Genomic DNA, 21,246 nt, shown 5'->3' on the forward strand with positions numbered 1-21,246 from the left:
GGTCTGAGCACTGACAGGCTGACCCCCCCCCCCCCCACCCCTTCAATCTCTGCAGCAATGCTGGCAGCACTCAGATGTCTATTTCCCAAAGACAACCTCTGGATATGACGCTGAGCATGTGAACTCAACTTCTTTGGTTGACCATGGTGAGGGCTGTTCTGAGTGGAACCTGTCCTGTTAAACTGCTGCATGGTCTTGGCCACCATGCTGCAGCTCAGTTTCAGGGTCTTGGCAATCTTCTTATAGCCTAGGCCATCTTTATGTAGAGCAACAATTCTTTCTTTATTTCAGATCCTCAGAGAGTTCTTCACCATGAGGTGCCATGTTGAACTTCCTGTGACCAGTATGAGAGAGTGAGAGCGATAACACCAAATCTAACACACCTGCTCACACCTGAGACCTTGTAACACCAACGAGTCACATGACACCGGGGAGGGAAAATGGCTACTTGGGCCCAATTTATACATTTTCACTTAGGGGTGTACTCACTTTTGTTGCCAGCGGTTTAGACATTAATGGCTGTGTGTTGAGTTATTTTGAGGGGACAGCAAATTTACACTGTTATACAAGCTGTACACTCACTACATTGTAGCAAAGTGTCAAAAATGTCAGTAAGGTCTGATCTGTCCGCCGCAATGTTGCAGTCCCGCAAAAAAAAAAATCGCAGATCACCGCCATTACTAGTTTAAAAAAAACTGACAAATCTTTCCCGTAGTTAGTAAACGCTATAACTTTTGCGCAAACCAATCCAAAAACGTGATTTTTTTTTTTTACCAAAAATATGTAGCAAAAAACAAATTGGCCTAAAATGTTAAAAAATGTTGATTTTTACATTTTTTTTGTGGGGGAATGTCATATAGCAGAATGTAAAAAATATTGTTTTTTTTTTTCAAAATGTTCAATTTTGGTTTATAGCGCAAAAAATAAAAAATCGCACAGGTGATCAAATACCACCAAAAGAAAGCTCTATTTGTGGGGAAAAAAGGACATCAATTTTATTTGGGTACAGCGTTGCACGACCACGCAATGGTCCGTTAAAATCACGCAGTGCCGAATCGCAAAATAGGGCCTGGTCACTAAAGCGGAGTTCCGGCCTCAAAAACGTCAAAATCGATTTTGGGCCATCCGCTTGCTGAGGGTCACCTGAAAAACTATTTTTTTTTCTATACTTACCTTGTTATAGAAGAAAATATACTCACCTTCCTTCTACCTCCTCCCTCTGCGGCCGCGGCACGCGCCGTCTCTTCCTCCTTGCATTGATTCCTGGGAGCTGAACGTCATCGCTCCCAGGAATCAATGGGCCTGCACCGGCCCCGCTGGTCAGTTCCGGGGCAGGCGTGTCATTCCCTGCTAAACAGCTTCTGAGCAATGCCCAGAAGCTGTGCAGGGATGACGCGCCCGCACCGGAACTGACGAGCGGGCCCGCTGCAGGGCATTCTGGGAGAAGAGGACGCAGAAGAGGATCGCGCTGGCTTCAGCTGCCCACATCCGAGATGGCAGCGCTGGAGAATAAATTTTCAAGGTAAGTATTTCTTCTAAAAGGTAAGTGCGACCGGGACAGTTCAGAGGCTATCCATTGTAGAATGTACTAGCCCTGACTGTCCCGGGGGTATTTTTATCTAAATTTCACCTCCGAGGCCAGAACTCCGCTTTAAGCAGTAAAATCTTCCGGTCCAGAAGTGGTTAAGACATGGCTTTATTAAATAGTAGAAAACTTACACTTTCTGTGCAAATTGCAGGGAATTCAGAAGTGATCCCAAATGGTCTTCAACAAGCGCAATACAATGGAATAAACTCAATCCAACCCGAGTATGTTTCGTCCACATGGACATCCCCTGGGGCCTTCATATTTGTCCCAGTACAGTTTTCCTTACTGTTCTAAAAAAGCAGGCAAGCTGACATTGCTTCTCCTCTTCTGAAAATGCTAGATCCCTGGCTTCCATGCCAATCCATTGCCTTCAGTATTTTGTGACCCAGAACAAGAAGGTAGCGCAGGAACTTTACATTAACTTTTCTGCTCAGTAGCTGTAATTATAATAATGTGCAGTAGGTGGCAGCATTTACCTTCCGAAAACCACAAATGTTGCTGAAAAGCTGAAACATAGCGGGACGGAGCGCAGAGCTCTATAGTTCATAGTTCCTACAATCGGGTGATGCCATTCGCTTAGACCGGGGGCTCCAAAATTTTCAGTACAATATTCATACAAATAGTTCATAAGTTGGAAAAAAAAAAATCAGTTTTATTAACCACTTGCCGACCGGTCACGTTGACCGTACTGCGGCAAAGTGGTTCGTTATCGTCCAGCGACGTAGTACTACGTCACTGGACTCCTCCCCCTGTAGGCGGAGCTCGCGCGTCGCCGGAGGCGCGCTCCCGCTGTTTTCAGTCACAGCGGGAGTCGGGCCAGGGGAGGAACGGCGGCGATCGCCGCTGCTCTTCCCCGATTGTCGGGGAATCTAGTTTGGAGATCCGCCCGCTTGTGTAAACAGAGTGGGCGGATCTCCTCAGTGACAGGGAGTGACAGATTGCAGGGTTCAGCATAGCTGGACATGTGATCTGTGTCTGTATCACACAACCCCCTCCCCCCACACACGTCAGTAAGCACCAGGCATACATTAACCCCTCCCTCTCCAATAAAATTAACCCCTTCCCTGCCAGTGTCTTTTTTACAGTAACAGTGCATATATATAGCACTGATTACTGCAGTAATGTCACTGGTACCCCCAAAAGTGTCAAAAATGTCAGTCAAGGGTCCGATCTGTCCGCCGCAATGTCGCAGTCCCGCAAAAAAAATCGCAGATCGCCGCCATTACTCGTTAAAAAAAAAAACCACCAAAAATGACAAAAATCTTTCCCTTAGTTGGTAAACGCAATAACTTTTGCGCAAACCAATCAAAATACGCTTATTGTGATTTTTTTTACCAAACATAGGTAGCAGAAAACAAATTGGCCAAAAATTTAAAAAAAAATTTTGATTTTTACATTTTTTGGGGGGAATTTCATATAAAAAAAATGTGAAAAATATTGCTATTTTTTCAAAATAAACGCTCTATTTTTGTTTATAGCGCAAAAAGTAAAAAAAATCGCACAGGTGATCAAATACCACCAAAAGAAAGCTCTGTTTGTGGGAAAAAAAGGACGTAAATTTTGTTTGGGTACGGCGTCGCACGACCGTGCAATTGTCAGTTAAAGTCGCACAGCGCCGAATCGCAAAAAGTGGCCCAGACGTAAGACAGCAAAATCCTCCGGTGGTAAAGTGGTTTTAATGAATGAGCCCAACCATACAATAGGATCCACATCAGAGTCCCCTCTTCAGTGATGGAACTACGAGGGACGCAAAGGTCGCACTGGCGACTGGGCCCTGGTGCTCCTTCACTGTGGGGTGGGGGCCCAAGACAGCAGGAAGGGGGCTACTGCAGAACATGTGAAAGGCTATTTTCACACTGCAGTAACAATTTGCTTGCGATTTCCTTGCAATTTGCATGCAACTTTACGATTTAGAATTGCAGACTATGGCACTGAAATCACACCAAAGTTGCAGGAACTTTTATTTTGGTCTCTGCGACTTGAAATTTGAATTTGGATGCATTGTTTTTCAACATTGACCCAATGGTGAGGGACAGGGCAGCCATCAGAAATGTTGGGGCCCCTTACACAGCCCCTCCGGGCCTGAGAAACCAAATTTCCAGGGCCCGCCCTCTGGCTGTCCCACCGAATCTGCCCACTGGCCGTCCCACTGAGTCCTTCAGTGCACCCACTTTTATTTTACCACTCTTGCAACTTAATATATGAAAATTAATCCAATCCAGCAAAGAGACATCCAAATCAAGCAAAGGAACGTCCTAATCCAGCAAAGAGACGTCCCAATCCAGCAAAGAGAGATCCCCATATATTCAGCAAAGAGACGTCCTAATCCAGCAAAGAGACATCCTAATCCAGCAAATAGAAATCCTAATCCAGCAAAGAGACATCCCAATCCAGCAAAGAGACATCCCCATATATTCAGCAAAGAGAAATCCTAATCCAGCAAAGAGACGTCCTAATCCAGCAAAGAGACATCCTAATCCAGCAAATAGAAATCCTAATCCAGCAAAGAGACATCCCCATATATTCAGCAAATGTAAATCCTAATCCAGCAAACAAAAATTCTAATCCAGCAAAGAGACATCCCCATATATTCAGCAAATAGAAATTCTAATCCAGAAAAGATACAGCCTAATCCAGCAAATAGAATTCCTAATCCAGCAAAGAGACATTCCAATCCAGCAAAGAGGCATCCCCATAAATTCAGCAAATAAAAATCCTAATCCAGCAAAGAGACAGCTCAATTTAGCAAAGAGACATCCTAATTCAGCAAAGAGACTTCCAAATCTAGCAAAGAGACAGCCCAATCCAGCAAAGATAAATCCTAAACCAGCAAAGAGACAGCCCAATCCAGCAAAGATACATCCTAATCCAGCAAGGAGACATCCTCATATATTCAGCAAAGAGACTGCCCAATCCAGCAAAGATAAATCCTAAACCAGCAAAGAGACAGCCCAATCCAGCAAAGATACATCCTAATCCAGCAAGGAGACATCCTCATATATTCAGCAAAGAGACTGCCTAATACAGCAAAGAGAAATCCTAATCCAGCAAAGAGACATCCCCATATATTCAGTAAAGAGACAGCCCAATCCAGCAAAGAGAAATCCTAATCCAGCAAAGAGACATCCTAATCCAGCAAAGAGATGGCCTTGTATATTCTGCAAAGAGACAGCCCAATCCAGCAAAGAGACATCCCTTCGGCTGCATGTGCTTACTTTGTGGCCGCCCTGCTTTAGCAATTGCTAGTTACTACAGCAGAAACAACTTGATCTCATTGGTTGGGCCTGGGCGGCCGGGCCCCTCAGAATGCCCTGGCCCCCTACATGTATATGGGCTGCCCCCCCCCTCCTCCCTCGATGGCAGCCTTGGTGAGGGGCACGAATGGTGTGCAGTTGCTGTATGTGATGCTTTTTTGCATTGGAAAATGTTCCCCATGACAGTTCCCAGCTCTCCGCACATTTTTTGACAGTAGTTCGCCTATTAGCCCTTAAAATGGCCAGAAGTTACCAATACAATTCACTCCCCCCCCGACCCATATAGACATCTATGAAAATTGGTGCAAAATTTGGGCTTTCCCAAGATTCAAGCAGGATTTACTGAACCCAGGCAGATTCTCTCATCCCAAATTATAGGTAAGAAAAAAAAAGTCCCGTCAGGACACTTTCCATACTAAGATTACAAATATGACTGAAAAATGACACAATGTATACTCCAGCATATAGAGTATCGCCTGCGTTTTGCTGCCATCTAGTGCTTCCATTTAGGAATAACAATTTCACTTTGATGGACTCGTTTATAATCTCCATTCTCTGAAAGTTTTAGTATTGCCTGTTTCAGCTAAATACAAATTTTAGTTTGTTTTGCATTCGTAGCAAAATTTGTTTAGTTTCGTTTTATTTATTCGTTTTTGAATGGATTCCAATGGATTAGAAATATACAAATAAAATTCAAACTGAAAATATCAAATCAATCTGAATTAATTGTAAACAATGGCTGGTACTATTTTTTTAGGAATTAGAATTTCAGAAAACTGCTATATTCTTTCTATTTTATTCTATTCTATTCTTTTATTTTCTGTTCTACTCTATTCTATTTTATCCTGTTTTATTCTATTCTTTTTTGTCTATTGTTTTATTCTATTCTATTTTTTCAGTAATTTGAATATCAGAAGACGGCTATATTCTTTCTTCTTTATTGTATTCTTTACTATTTTATTCTATCCTTTTTTATTCTATTCTATTTTTTCTATTCTATTCTTTTCCCCAGACCCAGACTATGAAAAACTCTCATTACCGGCTATATAACAGAGTGTTCATACTCACAAAGCCACTTAAGCATTTGTTTTGTGTAGAGTAAAATATATTTGGTTGATCCTGCCTTCAGCTGTCCCTCCCATCTTCTCTGTGTCCCCACTGCAGGCTGATATTGTGCAGACCAGATGGTGTCCTCTTCTGAGCATGCTCATACTTCAGTTTATTTCTAAGCTTTTAATTTGTTCTTTGTCTATTTGTGCAACCCACATGACTATAGAGGAGTGGTCTCCAAACTGCGGCCCTTTGCCTGCCTTTTTCTGCCCCTTGGAGCACTGACACCAATGGTGGGGCACTATTCCTCCCACTGACACCAATGATGGGGCACTATTCCTTCTGCTGACACCAATGGTGGGGCACTATTCCCCCCACTGACACCAATGATGGGGCACTATTCCTCCCACTGACACCAATGATGGGACACTATTTCTCCCACTGACACCAATGATGGGGCACTATTCCTTCCACTGATACCAATGATGGGGCACTATTCCTCCCACTGACACCAATGATGGGACACTATTTCTCCCACTGACACCAATGATGGGGCACTATTCCTACCACTGACACCAATGATGGGGCACTATTCCTCCCACTGACACCAATGATGGGGCACAATTCTTCCCACTGATATCAATGATGGGACACTATTCCTCGCACTGACACCAATGATGGGACACTATTCCTCCCACTGACACCAATGATGGGGCACTATTCCTCCCACTGATACCAATGATGGGGCACTATTCCTCCCACTGACACCAATGATGGGACACTATTGATCTTTTATTGAAAAGAATCAAGCAACATATTTTATACAAAAGTAAAAAACAGAACTATAGTACAATATTCCAACAGAAAACAAAGGAATACACATCCATGTGCAGAATATATACAATATATACATAATCCACTTCCAACATTTTTAGAAAACTATTTACATAAAGCAGCAGAGAGGGCCTAAGAGGCACAACCCATCACCTATCTATGCAGCCATTTATCAAAAAACTGAGCATTAAGAAAAAATCTAGGGTGATAAGAGACAGAAAGCCAAACCCGGGAAAGAGACTCCTGGCAGTCAGGGAGGCCTGAAACCCCTCCACGCCTTCAGCCAAGCCCTCTGACCCCACTTGTCTCTCTCAAGCGCCCGAATCTTCCCCACCTCATGCAGAATGTCACACACCACCACCTGAACAGGAAGGATTTTACGCCGAAGGGTGACCTGACACCGTGCGTTCCATGTGTAATAACGGACTACTAAGCTAACTAAAAAAAGTGTATCCAAACAAAAGCCCCCACCAGTATTGAATGCTCCATACACCCACTCAGCATAACCCAGCCTGGAGAGGAAAGGAACACAGAGGGCCCGCCCCACCTGTTTGTATACCTCTATGTTAAAAGGGCAACGAAGCAGAAAATGGTCCATAGTCTCCTCCTCACCTGTACATTCCTCCCGAGGACAACCACGATCCATCCCACTGCGGAATTTCAAATTGCCCCGAACATAGAGCCTCCCGTGGAAGCACAACCAGGTCAGATCCCTGAATTTAAGGGGGACTCTAGCCAAATTAATCAGTCTTAACCCTTCCCTCAAAATTGGGCCTGGGCAATCCCTTAAGGCCAGTGGGTCATGAAAGACTTCGCTCAAGACTCGGCTCATAAGGACTTTCCTCGGAGCGGATCTGAGATCTTCAGCCGACAGTCGCCACTGCCGCAGTAACTTCAGACACGGAGCGACATAGGCTGGGAGCTGACCACGATGACCCCTGAGATTCTTCACTTGGCCACCTTCTTCCCAAAGTCGCAGAAAAGGCCTAAACCAAGATCTAAACATGCCTGCCCATCCAGGAGGTTCCACTGCAAGCATACTACCAATGTTAAACTTGATAAATAGCAGTGAAAAGAAAAGAACGGGGTTGACCATACCCAAGCCACCCTCCCTCCTGGATAGATAGGTGACATTCCTCTTGATGGGGTTCAGTCTGTTCCCCCACAGCATCTGGAAGAACACACTATAGATCCTAGCATAGAGAGACACTGGCAAGATGCAGACAGGGCTGACATACAAGAAGATCGGTATCAGGTAAGTCTTAATCAGATCAACCCTTTCCCTCAGAGATAACTTCCATCTCTTCCAGCTGACCATCTTAGTATTGGCAACTTCCAGCCTGCCTTCCCAGTTTTTGAGGCCATAATCGCCAGGTCCAAATTCAATGCCTAATATCTTAATTTTTTCCTGGGGCACTGGAAAGGTGTCCGGGAGATCAAACCCCTCACCTTCCTTTCCCATCCAAAAAACTTCACTTTTTTCCTGATTGATCTTGGAGCCTGATGCTTCAGAGTACCGTGATGTCAGAGAGACCACCTCCTCCGCTTCATCTGTCCCAGTGACAATCACTGACACATCATCCGCATAGGCAACAACCCTCAAAGGCGGCTCACCCGGGATTCCCACTGGTACCCCACACAACATGCTGCTCTCTAGCCTCCTGATGAAGGGGTCGATTGCAAACACATAGAGCAGGGGACTCAGGGGACAACCCTGGCGCACCCCAGAACCAACCTCAAAGGACTGTCCAACCCAACCATTAACAAGAGGGAAGCTTTCTGCCCCCTTATACAAGACTTTTAACCAATCGACAAAACCACCCGGCAGACCGTACTTACTAAAGAGCAACCACAGGTACTCATGGTTGACACGATCGAAAGCCTTTGCCTGATCCAATGCCAGTAAATACTTTCCCCAGCCTGCAGCCCTGCACTGCTCCAAGGCCTCCCGGACAGCTAAAACCACTGTGAAGGTGCTCCTACCCTGGATCGAACAGTGCTGATGGCGAGAAAGCAAAGACTCTGCTACTGCCGATAGGCGCCAGAAAAGTATCTTCGCCAGCACCTTTCTATCGACATTGAGAAGGCTGATGGGGCGCCAATTCTCAATCATCGAAGGATCTTTACCTTTTGAAAGAAGAATCACAGCTGAGTGTCTCATGGAAGGGGGAAGCACCCCCTCAGCAAGACAACTGTTAAAAATCTCTACCAAATGTGGGGCCAGAATAGACTTAAAGGCTTTGTAAAACTCAGCCGTCAGACCATCCGGTCCAGGTGACTTCTTGATGGCAAGCTGTTCAATTGCCCTCGTCACCTCTTCAACTGTGATCTCTTCTGTCAAATTCATCAAAGGGACATCTCCACCATTTAGACCTGGAGTAGAGTCCAAAAAGCTTTCCATCTTGTCTCGGTCAAGTTCTTTCCTCCCAAGAAGTTCAGCATAAAAAGACCTCACGACCTCCAGGATCCCTGACCTGGACTTTGTCAAGGAACCTGTACTATCCTTAAGGCCAACGACCATCTTAACAGCTACACCCTGTTTGCAGTTCTGGTAAGGGTCAGGCGAGTGGTATTTCCCATAGTCCCGCTCCAGAACCAAAGAGGTATGCCGATCATATTGACACTTCCTGAGGAGGATTTTCACTTCAGAGATTGCCCCAGGATCTCCTCCTCTCGAGACAAGAATATCCAGCTTCCTCCGCAAACGTTGGTAGGTCATGTATCTATTAAACTGTTTTTTATTGGCTAGGCCCCTGAAGAATCCAGCAATCCTCTTTTTGGTCAGCTCCCACCACTCAGCCTTGCTGCTACAAAAGTCCAGGATGGTCACCTGTGCCTGAAAGAATTCCTCAAAGGATTGTCTAACATGTTCTTCCTCAAGGAGAGTCGAATTTAATCTCCAGATGCCTTTGCCCCTCTGAGGGAAGTCTGAAGCATTCAAGACCACAGATAGCATACAGTGATCAGAGAACTCCACTGCCTGCACCACTGGGGGTGAGAAAGCAGAGGCCTCCTTCAAAAAAAACCTATCTATCCTACTCTGACTATTACCACGATGAAAGGTGAACCCTGTGCCATCCGGAAGGTGCTTAATGTGCACATCCACAAGACCAGCATCCCTAACCATACTATTTAAAAAAACGCTATCATATCCCAGCCTGTCATTGAAGTCCTTTCTGTCCTTGGGCCTAGTCACAGTATTAAAGTCACCTCCAAAAACCACTTGCCGGGATGTAAAAAGAAATGGCTTGATCCTTGTAAAAAGGCATTTCCTGTCCCACTTTGTGTGCGGCCCATAAATATTAATTAGGCGCAGGTCCTGCCCTCCCACAAGGACGTCTAAGACCATACATCTCCCAATCTCCACCTCAATAACCCGCCGGACAGTTACCATGCCGGTTTTAAACAACACCGCCACCCCGCCGTAAGGCTCGGCCGCAAGAGACCAGTAAGATGGACCATACCTCCACTCTCTCTTGGCCATATGAATATCTGCCAAAGGAGGTGAGCCTAGTCTCTTGCAAAAATAAAATTTCAGCATCTAATTGGCTGAACAAAAAGAAGGCCATAGAACGAGCTCTTACCGACTTAATACTGGCGACATTTATTGTAACCACTTTTAACGGAGGGGGAACCGCCATTTGGGTTATTGGGTGGATTGCTTCTTAGCTCCCCTCTGCTGCTCATCACCAGAAGCCTCTCTTTTTCTTGAGGCCTCCTCCAACTCCATTTCTGAGTCTGAAATTTGTTCAGAGGAAGCTCCAGATGAGGAAATATCCCAAGCGGAAGCCCTAGAACGGTTGGGGACAGACACTGGGGCTTCCTGTCCCTGTTCCGTCCTCACCGCCTGTCTCTTCCGCCTCACAACCCTCCTTCTCTCCTCCAGGTACTGCAGGTCAGACTCCGAGATGTTTTCATCTCTTGTTTTTTTCTTCAAAGTCTTCGCAGAAGACTTCTTTACAGAAGAAGCAGCAGCACCCTTTTTGGCACATGCCACCGCTCCAGGTGGGGGGGGACCTTCCCTTAAGTCAGACCTAGGAGACTCATGGGGCAAGACTGACTCGGGGGGCACAGACTTAGAAGGTTCTGACACAAGAGGAGCGGGTACAGTAGGCTGGGGAGACACAGAGACAGCCACAGAAGGAATACCTACAGACACAGGAGGGTTGGCCACAGAAACTGGGGAGGGATCCTGAACAGGACCTGGGGGGGTCAGTCACCGCAGAGGAGGATGGTACACCAGGGGCCTCATCCTCCATCCCGTCCAGCCTCAACAGCTCATCTTCTACCTCCTTCTCCATATTGTGCCAGGCCTCCGGACATCGGCTGTAGGGGTGGCCAAGGCGCAGGCACAGGTTGCACCTTATCGCCTGGGTGCAGTCCCTGGCCACATGACCCTGTCCCCGACATACCGAACATATTAAGGCTGAACAGGAGGAGCTAAAATGCCCCTTTTCTCCACAGCGGTGACACAGCTTTGGCTGACCAAGATAAAAAACAGTCATCCTATTCCTCCCTATGAAAGCCGAGGAGGGCAGGTGACGGACAACATTCCCATCCCTGGCCAACCTGACCGTTACTGACCAACCCCCAGTCCAGATGCCACGTTCATCAAGGATTTTATTTGGCGTTGTCAAAACCTCACCATAGTTCCTTAACCAGACCTCCAAGTCCCGAGCAGGAACACTCTCGTTAGTGAGGATGATGGTTATTTTTTTAACCGTTGATCTTTGTGAAACAGCAACTGGTGCCAGATCTTCCCATTCGGGTCTTGACCTGCACCGAGCCTCATATCGTTCCCAGAACAGGTCAAGACCCTCTGGCCTGGTGAAGCTGATTGTGTACTCCCGGCTCCCAGCTACATGTATTAGGGCATAAAGTTCATTCGCCCCAAAGCCCATTTCCAAAATCATATCCACCACCACACGCCGTGCTGGAGAGACTGCACCACCTTCCCATTTAAGAATGACTACATTACGCCTTGGACCCCCAGCAGAAGCCAGAGACCCAAGACCGGAACCAGGGGTGCTCAAAGTGGCAGTCTGTGGTGTAAATCTCTGCCTCTGCCTCATTGGCTGCAGCCCTGGCTTAATAATATTACCAGGTGCAGAGCGTACCACCTGAGCAAAAGAGGGCTTATCAGGGCCAAGACCCCACACTGATGTACGTTTAGCTGGTACATTACTATTACTATCCTTATTATTAATTGCTTGTACTGAGCCAGCAGGATTGTCTATTGCACACATATTGGCAGCATTATCCATAACACCTGAAATAGAAGAATCGTTAAAATCACCATTCATTATCACAGTGTCTGCTGTAGTACCACAGGTGGCCTGATGCTGCAGTATAGAGTCCTGAACAACAGCTGTGACTGGACAAACAGCCTTGGGCTCAGCAAAAGGGGGGTTAATGGGTTGTTCAGGCTCTTGTAGTTCCTTTGCTGCAATGTCATTTTTTAAACGCAGTTTTTCCTGCAAGGAAACATCAGCAGCTGAAATATTGCTGGATATGGAATTACCAGCCTGGGTGTCATTGGGCAAAACATCAGCATTAGCCAAGGTGTTAAATGGCACAAAAATAGTTTTATCAGTCACTTGGGACTTGCTAGGTTTTACCTTATCAGGCACATTGTCAGGAAAGTTCTCCTCACCAAACACCAGCTGATCCCCCGTAATGGAGACTCCACTGCCTGGATCACTGTCAGCATGCCTCCTGAGCCCTGAGAAGGCAATGGGCTGCTCACCTCACCTTGGGGGGGCAGGGGGTCAGAACTGGGGGTCTCCTCCACCTCCATCTTTGCCATCCTTGCAAATCTCCGGTCATTGCAAAACTTTTCCTTAAAGGGCCCCTCTTTACCTTCCATCATGGCCACAATGGTTTCCTGGTGTTGAACCCGGACCTTAGCCAACTGGATTTCCGAATCCATAGATCCACGGTTGCGGCTGTGCAAACCTTCCCGTTGCTTTCGCAGACGTTTCAACTCCGCTCTGAGCTTGTAGAGCTGGTCTCTCTCCCTATTCAAGACCTTGATCCCGGCCACCACTCGCTCCCGAATGGACTCGGTATCCTCATCCTCACCAGGGGCAGAGAGATCCCCAGCCATGGCTTGTCCAGGAGCAGGCATGTCATCCGTCAGCCCAAGGGATGGTTCAGAGCTTCCAGCAGGAGAGGCCCTGCTGGCCTGCATGGCCTCCCCAGATAGGGGCCAGCAGGGCTGGGAGAGATTTTACCAGACTCCCCTCTCAAACAGATCACCTGGAGCAGCTTCAGACACACAGCCAGAGATCCTTCCTGCAGCCACACCCGAAGCTGAATGATGGGACACTATTCCTCCCACTGACACCAATGATGGGACACTATTCCTCCCACTGACACCAGTGATGGAGCACTATTCCTCCCACTGACACCAATAATGGGGCCCTATTCCTCCCACTGACACCAATGATGGGGCATTATTCCTCCCACTGACACCAATGATGGGACACTATTCCTCCCACTGACACCAATGATAGGGCACTATTCCTCCCACTGACACCAATGATGGGGCACTATTCCTCCCACTGACTCCAATGATGGGGCACTATTCCTCCCACTGACTCCAATGATGGGGCACTATTCCTCCCACTAAAACCATTGATGGTGCACTATTCCTCTGTTTAGAAAGTTTGGAGACCCCTTTTAACCAGTTCTGGGCCATAAGGATTTGCCCCCCTAATGTCCAGGCCATTTTTTGCAATTCGGCACTGCGTTACTTTAACGGACAATTGCGCGGTCGTGCAACGCTGTACACAAATAAAATTGATGTCCTTTTTTCCCACAAATAGAGCTTTCTTTTGGTGGTATTTGATCACCTGTGCGTTTTTTTTTTTTTTTTTTTTTGCGCTATAAACAAAAAAAGTGACAATTCTGAAACTAAAAACAATATTTTTTACTTTCTGCTATCTAACATTTCCAATAAAAAAAAAATTTAAAATCAATTTTTTTTCATAATTTTAGGCCAATTTGTATTCTGCTATATATTTTTGGTTGTATTTTGATTGTTTTGTGCAAAAGTTATCGGGTCTACAAACTAGGGGAAAGATTTATGTCATTTTTATTTTTACTAGTAATGGCAGCGACCTGCAATTTTTAATGGGACGGCGACATTGCGGCGGACAGATCGGACCCCTGACTGACATTTTTTACACTTTTGGGGGGACCAGTGACATTACTACAGTAATCAGTGCTAAAAATATGCACTGTTACTGTAAAAATGACACTGGCAGGGAAGGGGTTAACCCAGGGGCGATCAAAGGGTTAAATGGGTACCTAGAGGGTGTTTTCTAACTGTAGGGGGGTGGGCTTGTGAAATCAACACAGGGACCTGTGTTCCTTAATAGGAGGATCACAGGAACCCTGTGATGATTCCTGAGAGAACAACGGTCTGCGCACGCCCCCCAGGATCGCTCCCGTGGACCGCCGTACAGGTACAGAGATTCGTGGGAACCAGCCAACCTGCCGCCGTATAACTGGTCAGCAAGTGGTTAATGCACAAAAAAAAAAACACATTTGATGTTTAAAAAAGATTTATAGGGATCTACAGTATAATCTAATTTGAATTGCACTTTTTTTAAGTCATGTGACCGACACAGCACCAATCAGGGCTGTACAGACTCACACAGTAGAGAGCATACATCAGCAGAGTAAAAGAAGCCCCTCCCCAGAGGATCTTTCCCTGCAGATGCCAAAGAACAGGAAGAGATTTAAGCCCCGTACACACGTACCGAATGTCGGCCGAACGATCGGCCGTCTTTTGTCCGGTGCTGTCCTGTCGGCTGAAAACTGCAAAAGACTGCACACAAATTTTGTCGGCCAACAACAGCCGACTGCAGAAGTGATGTCATGTGATGGTTAACTTTCCGTGTGTTTTTTCTTTTCTGAGCATGCCCAGTCTTGCTAATCGGCTGTTTGTCGGCCAAATTCTGTACTGACTGGCGAACAATCGGCCGTTCTGGTGTTGGCCAACAAAAATTTTAAAGTCTGCACGACAGATTCTGTTCGGCCGAAAATGCGCTGTCGGCTGTCGGAAGCATCATACTAACAAGCCTACAATCGGCCGATCGGTCGTCGGCCGAATATTTACGGCCGACAATCGCTACGTGTGTACGGGGCTTAAGTGACCGCACATCCGCTCTGCAGGAATAAGGGATTTAGAGGATTTACAAAAAAAAAAAAAATCCCATTGTCCCAGTGGTATTATATACAGTGAGGGAAAAAAGTATTTGACCCCCTACTGATTTTGTAGGTTTGCTCACTGATAAAGAAATGATCAGTCTATAATTTTAATGGTCGCTTTATTTTAACAATGAGAGACCGAATAACAACAAAAATATCCAGAAAAACGCATTTCAAAAAAGTTATAAATTGATTTGCATTTTAATGAGTGAAATAAGTGTTTGACCCCTTCACAGAACATGACTTAGTACTTGGTGACAATCAGAGAGGTCAGATGTTTCTTGTAGTTGGCCACCAGGTTTGCACACATCTCAGGAGGGGAGTTTGTCCCACTCCTCCTTGCAGATCCTCTCCAAGGTTTCGAGGCTGACGTTTGGTAGCTCGAACCTTCAGCTCCTTCCACATATTTTCTATGGGATTAAGGTCTGGAGATTGGCTAGGCCACTCCAGGATCTTAATGTGCTTCTTCTTCTTCAGCCACTCCTTTGTTGCCTTGGCTGTGTTTTGGGTCATTGTCATGCTGGAATACCCATCCACGAACCAATGTCAATGCCCTGGCTGAGGGAAGGAGGTTCTCACCCATGATTTGACGGGACATGGTTCCATCCATCGTCCCATTGATGCGGTTAAGTTGTCCTCTTAGTAGAAAAACACCGCCAAAGCATAATGTTTCCACCTCCATGTTTGAGGGTTGAAATGGTGTTCTTGCGGTCATGGGCAGCATTCCTCCTCCAAACACGGCGAGTTGAGTTGATGCCAAAGAGCTAGATTTTAGTCTCATCTGCCCACAACACTTTCACTCAGTTCTCCTCTGAATCATTCAGATGTTCATTAGCAAACTTCAGACTGGCCTGTAGATGTGTTTTCTTGAGCAGGGGGACCTCGTGGGCGCTGCAGGAATCAGTCCTTCACAGCGTAGTGTTACCAATTGTTTTCTTGGTGACTATGGTCCCAGCTGCCTTGAGGTCACTGACAAGATTCTCCCGTGTAGTTCTGGGCTGATTCCTCACCGTTCTCATGATCATTGAAACTCCACGAGGTGAGATCTTGCATGGAGCCCCAGACTGAGGGAGATTGACAGTTATTTTGTGTTTCTTCCATTTGCGAATAATCGCACCAACTGTTGTCACCCTCTCATCAAGCTGTTGACGATGGTCTTTTAGCCCATTCCAGCCTTGTGTAGGTCTACAATCTTCTCCCTGACATCCTTGGACAGCTCTTTGGTCTTGGCCATGGTGGAGAGATTGGAATCTGATTGATTGGATGCTTCTATGGACAGATGTCTTTTATACAGGTAACAAGCTGAGATTAGGAGAACTCGCTTTTAGAGAGTGCTCCTAATCTCAGCTCTTTCCCTGTATAGAAAACACCTGTTAGCCAGAAATCTTCCTGATTGATAGGGGATCAAATACTTATTTCACTCATTAAAATGCAAATTAGTTTAAAACTTTTTTGAAATGTGTTTTTCTGGATATTTTTGTTGTTATTCTGTCTCTCACTTTTATCCGCTTGCCGACCACCGCACGACTATTTACTGCAGCAGTCAGCCCCCTACAGGCAAACCGACGTAGGCCTACGAGCCTCTAGGGGGCGCGCTCCTACCTCCGCTCGTTCACTAACATCCTTGCGCAAGTGACCGGCGGATCCAAAGTCCGCCGGTCACTCGCGATCTCCCGCTGGAGAGGGAGAAAGGCAGATGGCTGATGTAAACGAAGCCGCCTGTCATTCTCCCTGATGTAACTGCAGTGACCATACGATCCTGCTATGTAGGATCGTATGTCTCTGTGGTTACCTCACTAGCCACACCCCCCCACAGTTAGAATCACGCCCCTAGGGATACATTTAACCCACAGATCACCTTATTGGTGATCTGTGGGTTAAATGTATCCCTAGGGGCGTGATTCTAACTGTGGGGGGGCGTGGCTAGTGAAGTTATCCCCTTCCCTGCCAGTGTCATTTTTACAGTAACAGTGCATATTTATAGCACTGATTACTGTAGAAATGTCACTGGTACCCCCAAAAGTGTCAAAAATGTCAGTCAAGGGTCCGATCTGTCCGCCGCAATGTCGCAGTCCTGCAAAAAAAAAAATTGCAGATCGCCGCCATTACTAGTAAAAAAAAACAAAACAATAAAAACAACATAAATCTTTCCCGTAGTTTGTAGACAGAATAACTTTTGCGCAAACCAATCAAAATACACTTATTGAGATTTTTTTTTACCAAACATATGTAGCAGAAAACAAATTGGCCTAAAATGTTGAAAAATTTTGATTTTTACATTTTTTGGGGGGGGAATTTCATATAAAAAAATGTGAAAAATATTGTTATTTTTTCAAAATTTTTGCTACTTTTTTGTTTATAGCGCAAAAAGTAAAAATCGCACAGGTGATCAAATACCAACAAATGAAAGCTCTGTTTGTGGGGAAAAAAGGACGTCAATTTCATTTGGGTAAAGCGTTGCATGATCACGCAATTGTCTGTTAAAGTCACGCAGTGCAGAATCGCAAAATAGGCCCTGGTCTTTGAGCAGGAAAATCCTCCGGGGCTTAAGTGGTTAAAATAAACCTTCCATTAAAATTATAGACCGATCATCTCTTTGTCAGTGGGTAAACATTCAAAACCAGCAGGGGGTCAAATACTTTTTTCTCTCACTGTATATGATTTGTGTAAATGAATTAACACTTCTCTGTTTAGTATCACATTAGGAGCTCTTTGAATAAAACAAAAAAAACAAAACAGGCATATAAAAAAGGCAAAAAAAAGTCATAAAATAAGAAGGTATTTAGGCATTTCCTTGGACATAAAGACTGACTAAAGGAAGCCAGAGTTTCGAAGAACATCTACAACAATTCAAAATTTTACCCAAATCTGTCACTTTCTGTCCTATATAGGTCACATAGAGCAGTAAAAGCTTTCTTTACTCCATAACTAAAATAGAACAGATTTATTTAGAGTTGGGTGGTAATAAAATCCCGAGACTCCATGCCGAGACATCGCTTACATTAATTGGATGTGATGTGATCAGATCTGTGGCCTGCACTGGGGATCCTATCTGAGGGTAGACGTTTTGAAGGACTTCTCAAAGACTTTTCTGTTCTCTTTGTAAAGCTTTACTTGGTGGACGGTCTAACATTGTGTTTTCTTTTTCCTCCACTTGGAAGGTTACGGGAATCTGAGCCCCAACACGGTCGGAGGGCGCATCTTCTGTGTCTTCTTTGCTCTAATTGGCATTCCGCTAAATATGATCCTGCTGAACCGTATCGGCCAGAAGATGCTCTATTTGGTCCAGAGATATGCCGACTTCCTAGGGACAAAGATCCAACGCAAGGTGGGAGAGTCTGGTGCCGTATTCATACTAGGTGGCTTTTCCAGCAAATTGTAATTCTCAGATTGTCCTGGATAGGGTCATATGTGTTGTCCAAAAGAAACGTCAAAGTAAGAAGTTCCAGGCGCTCCCTGTGTTCCTCTTATGCGGGAGGGTGAATGCAATTGCTCTCCAATATGTCACAATCAGTGTCTCCTTGCTGCCGGCCAAAAGGCATGGGATAAGGTGCTTGGAAAGTATGCAACATTCATTGGCAGTGCACAGGAAAACACTTCCAAAGATCCAATGAGGAGGATTTACGGTAGTCGGTAAATGGAAACTTAGTTTATTTGATTAAAATCAGGAACGTATAAGCACATACCATACCGGGTCCCGATTGAGGCAGGGGCACTGTCCGAGATGGAGAAGCCAGATGGAGAATATCAAATGTTACAAATACCGCGGTTGCCAGAGATTGTGACTGTGCGCTGCCAATGAATGTTGCATATATGTTGTCCAACCATTCAACGCAATTCATGAACCCCGGCAACCATGATCAATGAATTACATGATTTTTAGAGCAGAGGAGGATACTAGACATGTGCGGTGCGTTTCGTCAAGAATCGAAATTCAGATGTAATTTTCGCTATTCGGAGATTAGGATGTATCCCTATCGCAATAATAGCGCATTTCAACGTATACAAAATAAATTATAATGAAACAATGAAATTAATTAGTCTCATTTGGATGTTTGAAGCATGCGCGGGGGTCTCTGGGTGACGTCATGGGGGTGTAGCCACATGGTGACCCCGCCGCCAATGTTTACTTAACAGTAGGGGAAAAGCAGCTGCCATTAAGTGAGTATCTCTTGATGGGACCGGCTGTGTTCGGCAGGCGGCAGGATTTTTTTCCCTGTGCTGCATGCACAGGGGGTCTCTGGGTGACGTCATGGGGGTGTAGCCACATGGTGACCCCGCCGCCAATGTTTACTTAACAGTAGGGGAAAAGCAGCTGCCATTAAGTGAGTATCTCTTGATGGGACCGGCTGTGTTCGGCAGGCGGCAGGATTTTTTTCCCTGGGCTGCATGCACGGGGGGTCTCTGGGTGATGTCATGGGGTGTGGTCACATGGTGACCCCGCCCCAATGTTTACTTAACAGTAGGGGAAAAGCAGCTGTCATTCAGTGATTATCTCTTGACGGGACCGGCTGTGTTCGGCAGGTGGCAGGATTTTTTTTTCCTGGGCTGCATGCACAGGGGTCTCTGGGTGATGTCATGGGGTGTGGTCACATGGTGACCCCGCCCCAATGTTTACTTAACAGTAGGGGAAAAGCAGCTGTCATTCAGTGAGTATCTCTTGACGGGACTGGCTGTGTTTGGCAGGTGGCAGGATTTTTTTTTTCCTGAGCTGCATGCCATGCACGGGGGTCTCTGGGTGACATCATGGGGGTGTGGTCACATGGTGACCCCGCCCCAATGTTTACTTAACAGTAGGGGAAAAGCAGCTGTCATTCAGTGATTATCTCTTGACGGGACCGGCTGTGTTCGGCAGGTGGCAGGATTTTTTTTTCCTGGGCTGCATGCACAAGGGTCTCTGGGTGATGTCACGGGGGTGTGGTCACAATGTGACCCTGTCCCCATGTTTACTTAACAGTAGGGGAAAAGCAGCTGCCATTAAGTGAGTATCTCTTGACGGGACCGGCTGTGTTCGGCAGGTGGCAGGATTTTTTTTTCCTGGGCTGCATGCACAAGGGTCTCTGGGTGATGTCACGGGGGTGTGGTCACAATGTGACCCTGTCCCCATGTTTACAGGTGGCAGGATTTTTTTCCCCTGGGCTTCCGAACTGCATGCTCGGATAAGGATCTGGTATGGATTTTTGTGCAGAGTTCACCTTAAAATCCATACCAGACCTAAGGGCAAGGTATGGATTTTAGGGGGGTACCCTATGCATTTTTTTTTTTCGCATGGGGTACCCCTATAATTCATACCAGACCCAAAGGACCTTGTTTGAATTGAGGGTGGGGGGGGGTGCTTTTCCTTCCAGGGAGTCCCTGGAATCCCCGCTGACAGCAGAAAGTTACTAGTTACATAGTTAATCAGGTTGAAAAAAGACACAAGTCCATCTGGCTCAACCAATAAAAAACAAAAACCAGTAAAGAAAATCCAACCATACAATCCCATATACACAATCCTATACCCGCAGTTGATCCAGAGGAAGGCGAAAATGTAACTTCAATTTGTTCAATTAAGCTTTGACAAAAATAAAACCTGAAAGCTGATTGGTTTCTATGCAGAACTGCACCAGATTTTGCACTCTCCAGTTTTAGTAAATCAACCCCATTGTTAAAGCGGAGTTCCACCCATTTTGGTGTTTAATAAAAGTCAGCAGCTACAAAAAGTGTACCTGCTGACTTTTAATAAACACACACTCACCTGTCCCACGATCCAGCGATGCGGCCGGGGGGAGCCTCGGCTCTTTCTCTCTTCTCCCTGCGACGCCAGCCTTTCTAGTGTGGGCACCCGGCTGTGACAGCTTCACAGCCAGGTGCGCATTGCGCATGCGTGAGTCGCGCTGTGCATCCTGAGTGAACGGGTAATCTTCTGGGACCTGTGACGTGTCCTAGAAGTTGGGGAGGAGGGAGAGGAGAACTTCCGCTCGAGCCGCCTAGTCGGTCCGAGCAGTAGTTGGAGCGGGTACCTGTCAAATCTAGGTACCTGCTCCCCCCCAAAAAGAAAAAAAATGACAGGCATGTCAGGAGGCCTTAAAGCGGAAGTTCCACTTTTGAGTGGAACTCCGCTTTAAGGACGCGGCGGCCTCTGCTTTTAGGAAATATTTAATGTTTGGGGCCTCTAAGCAATTTTTTTTCCAAAAAAAATGCTGAATTTCACATGTATGTGAAAAAAGGAAAAAAATGGACCCAGACACAACGTGGTTACATAGTTACATACATAGTTACATAGTTTAGCCGCTTAGCGACCACCCCACGCAGATATACTGC

At 45.9% G+C, this 21,246-nt stretch overlaps 1 protein-coding gene across 1 annotated transcript in view; it reads left to right on the plus strand.

Annotated features, from left to right (window-relative positions):
- The window catches only part of KCNK17 (potassium two pore domain channel subfamily K member 17), a 90,144-nt gene that overhangs the window by 45,207 nt on the left and 23,691 nt on the right, over window positions 1-21,246 (plus strand). The window contains exon 3 of the mRNA XM_082249313.1: window positions 18,105-18,271. Within this exon, the coding sequence (XP_082105439.1) occupies window positions 18,105-18,271 (167 nt within the window). The remainder of the gene's footprint in view (window positions 1-18,104; window positions 18,272-21,246) is intronic.

The sequence above is a fragment of the Pelophylax lessonae genome (genome assembly GCF_965119305.1).
Source record: "Pelophylax lessonae genome assembly, chromosome: 3".
NCBI classification, from domain to species: Eukaryota; Metazoa; Chordata; class Amphibia; order Anura; family Ranidae; genus Pelophylax; species Pelophylax lessonae.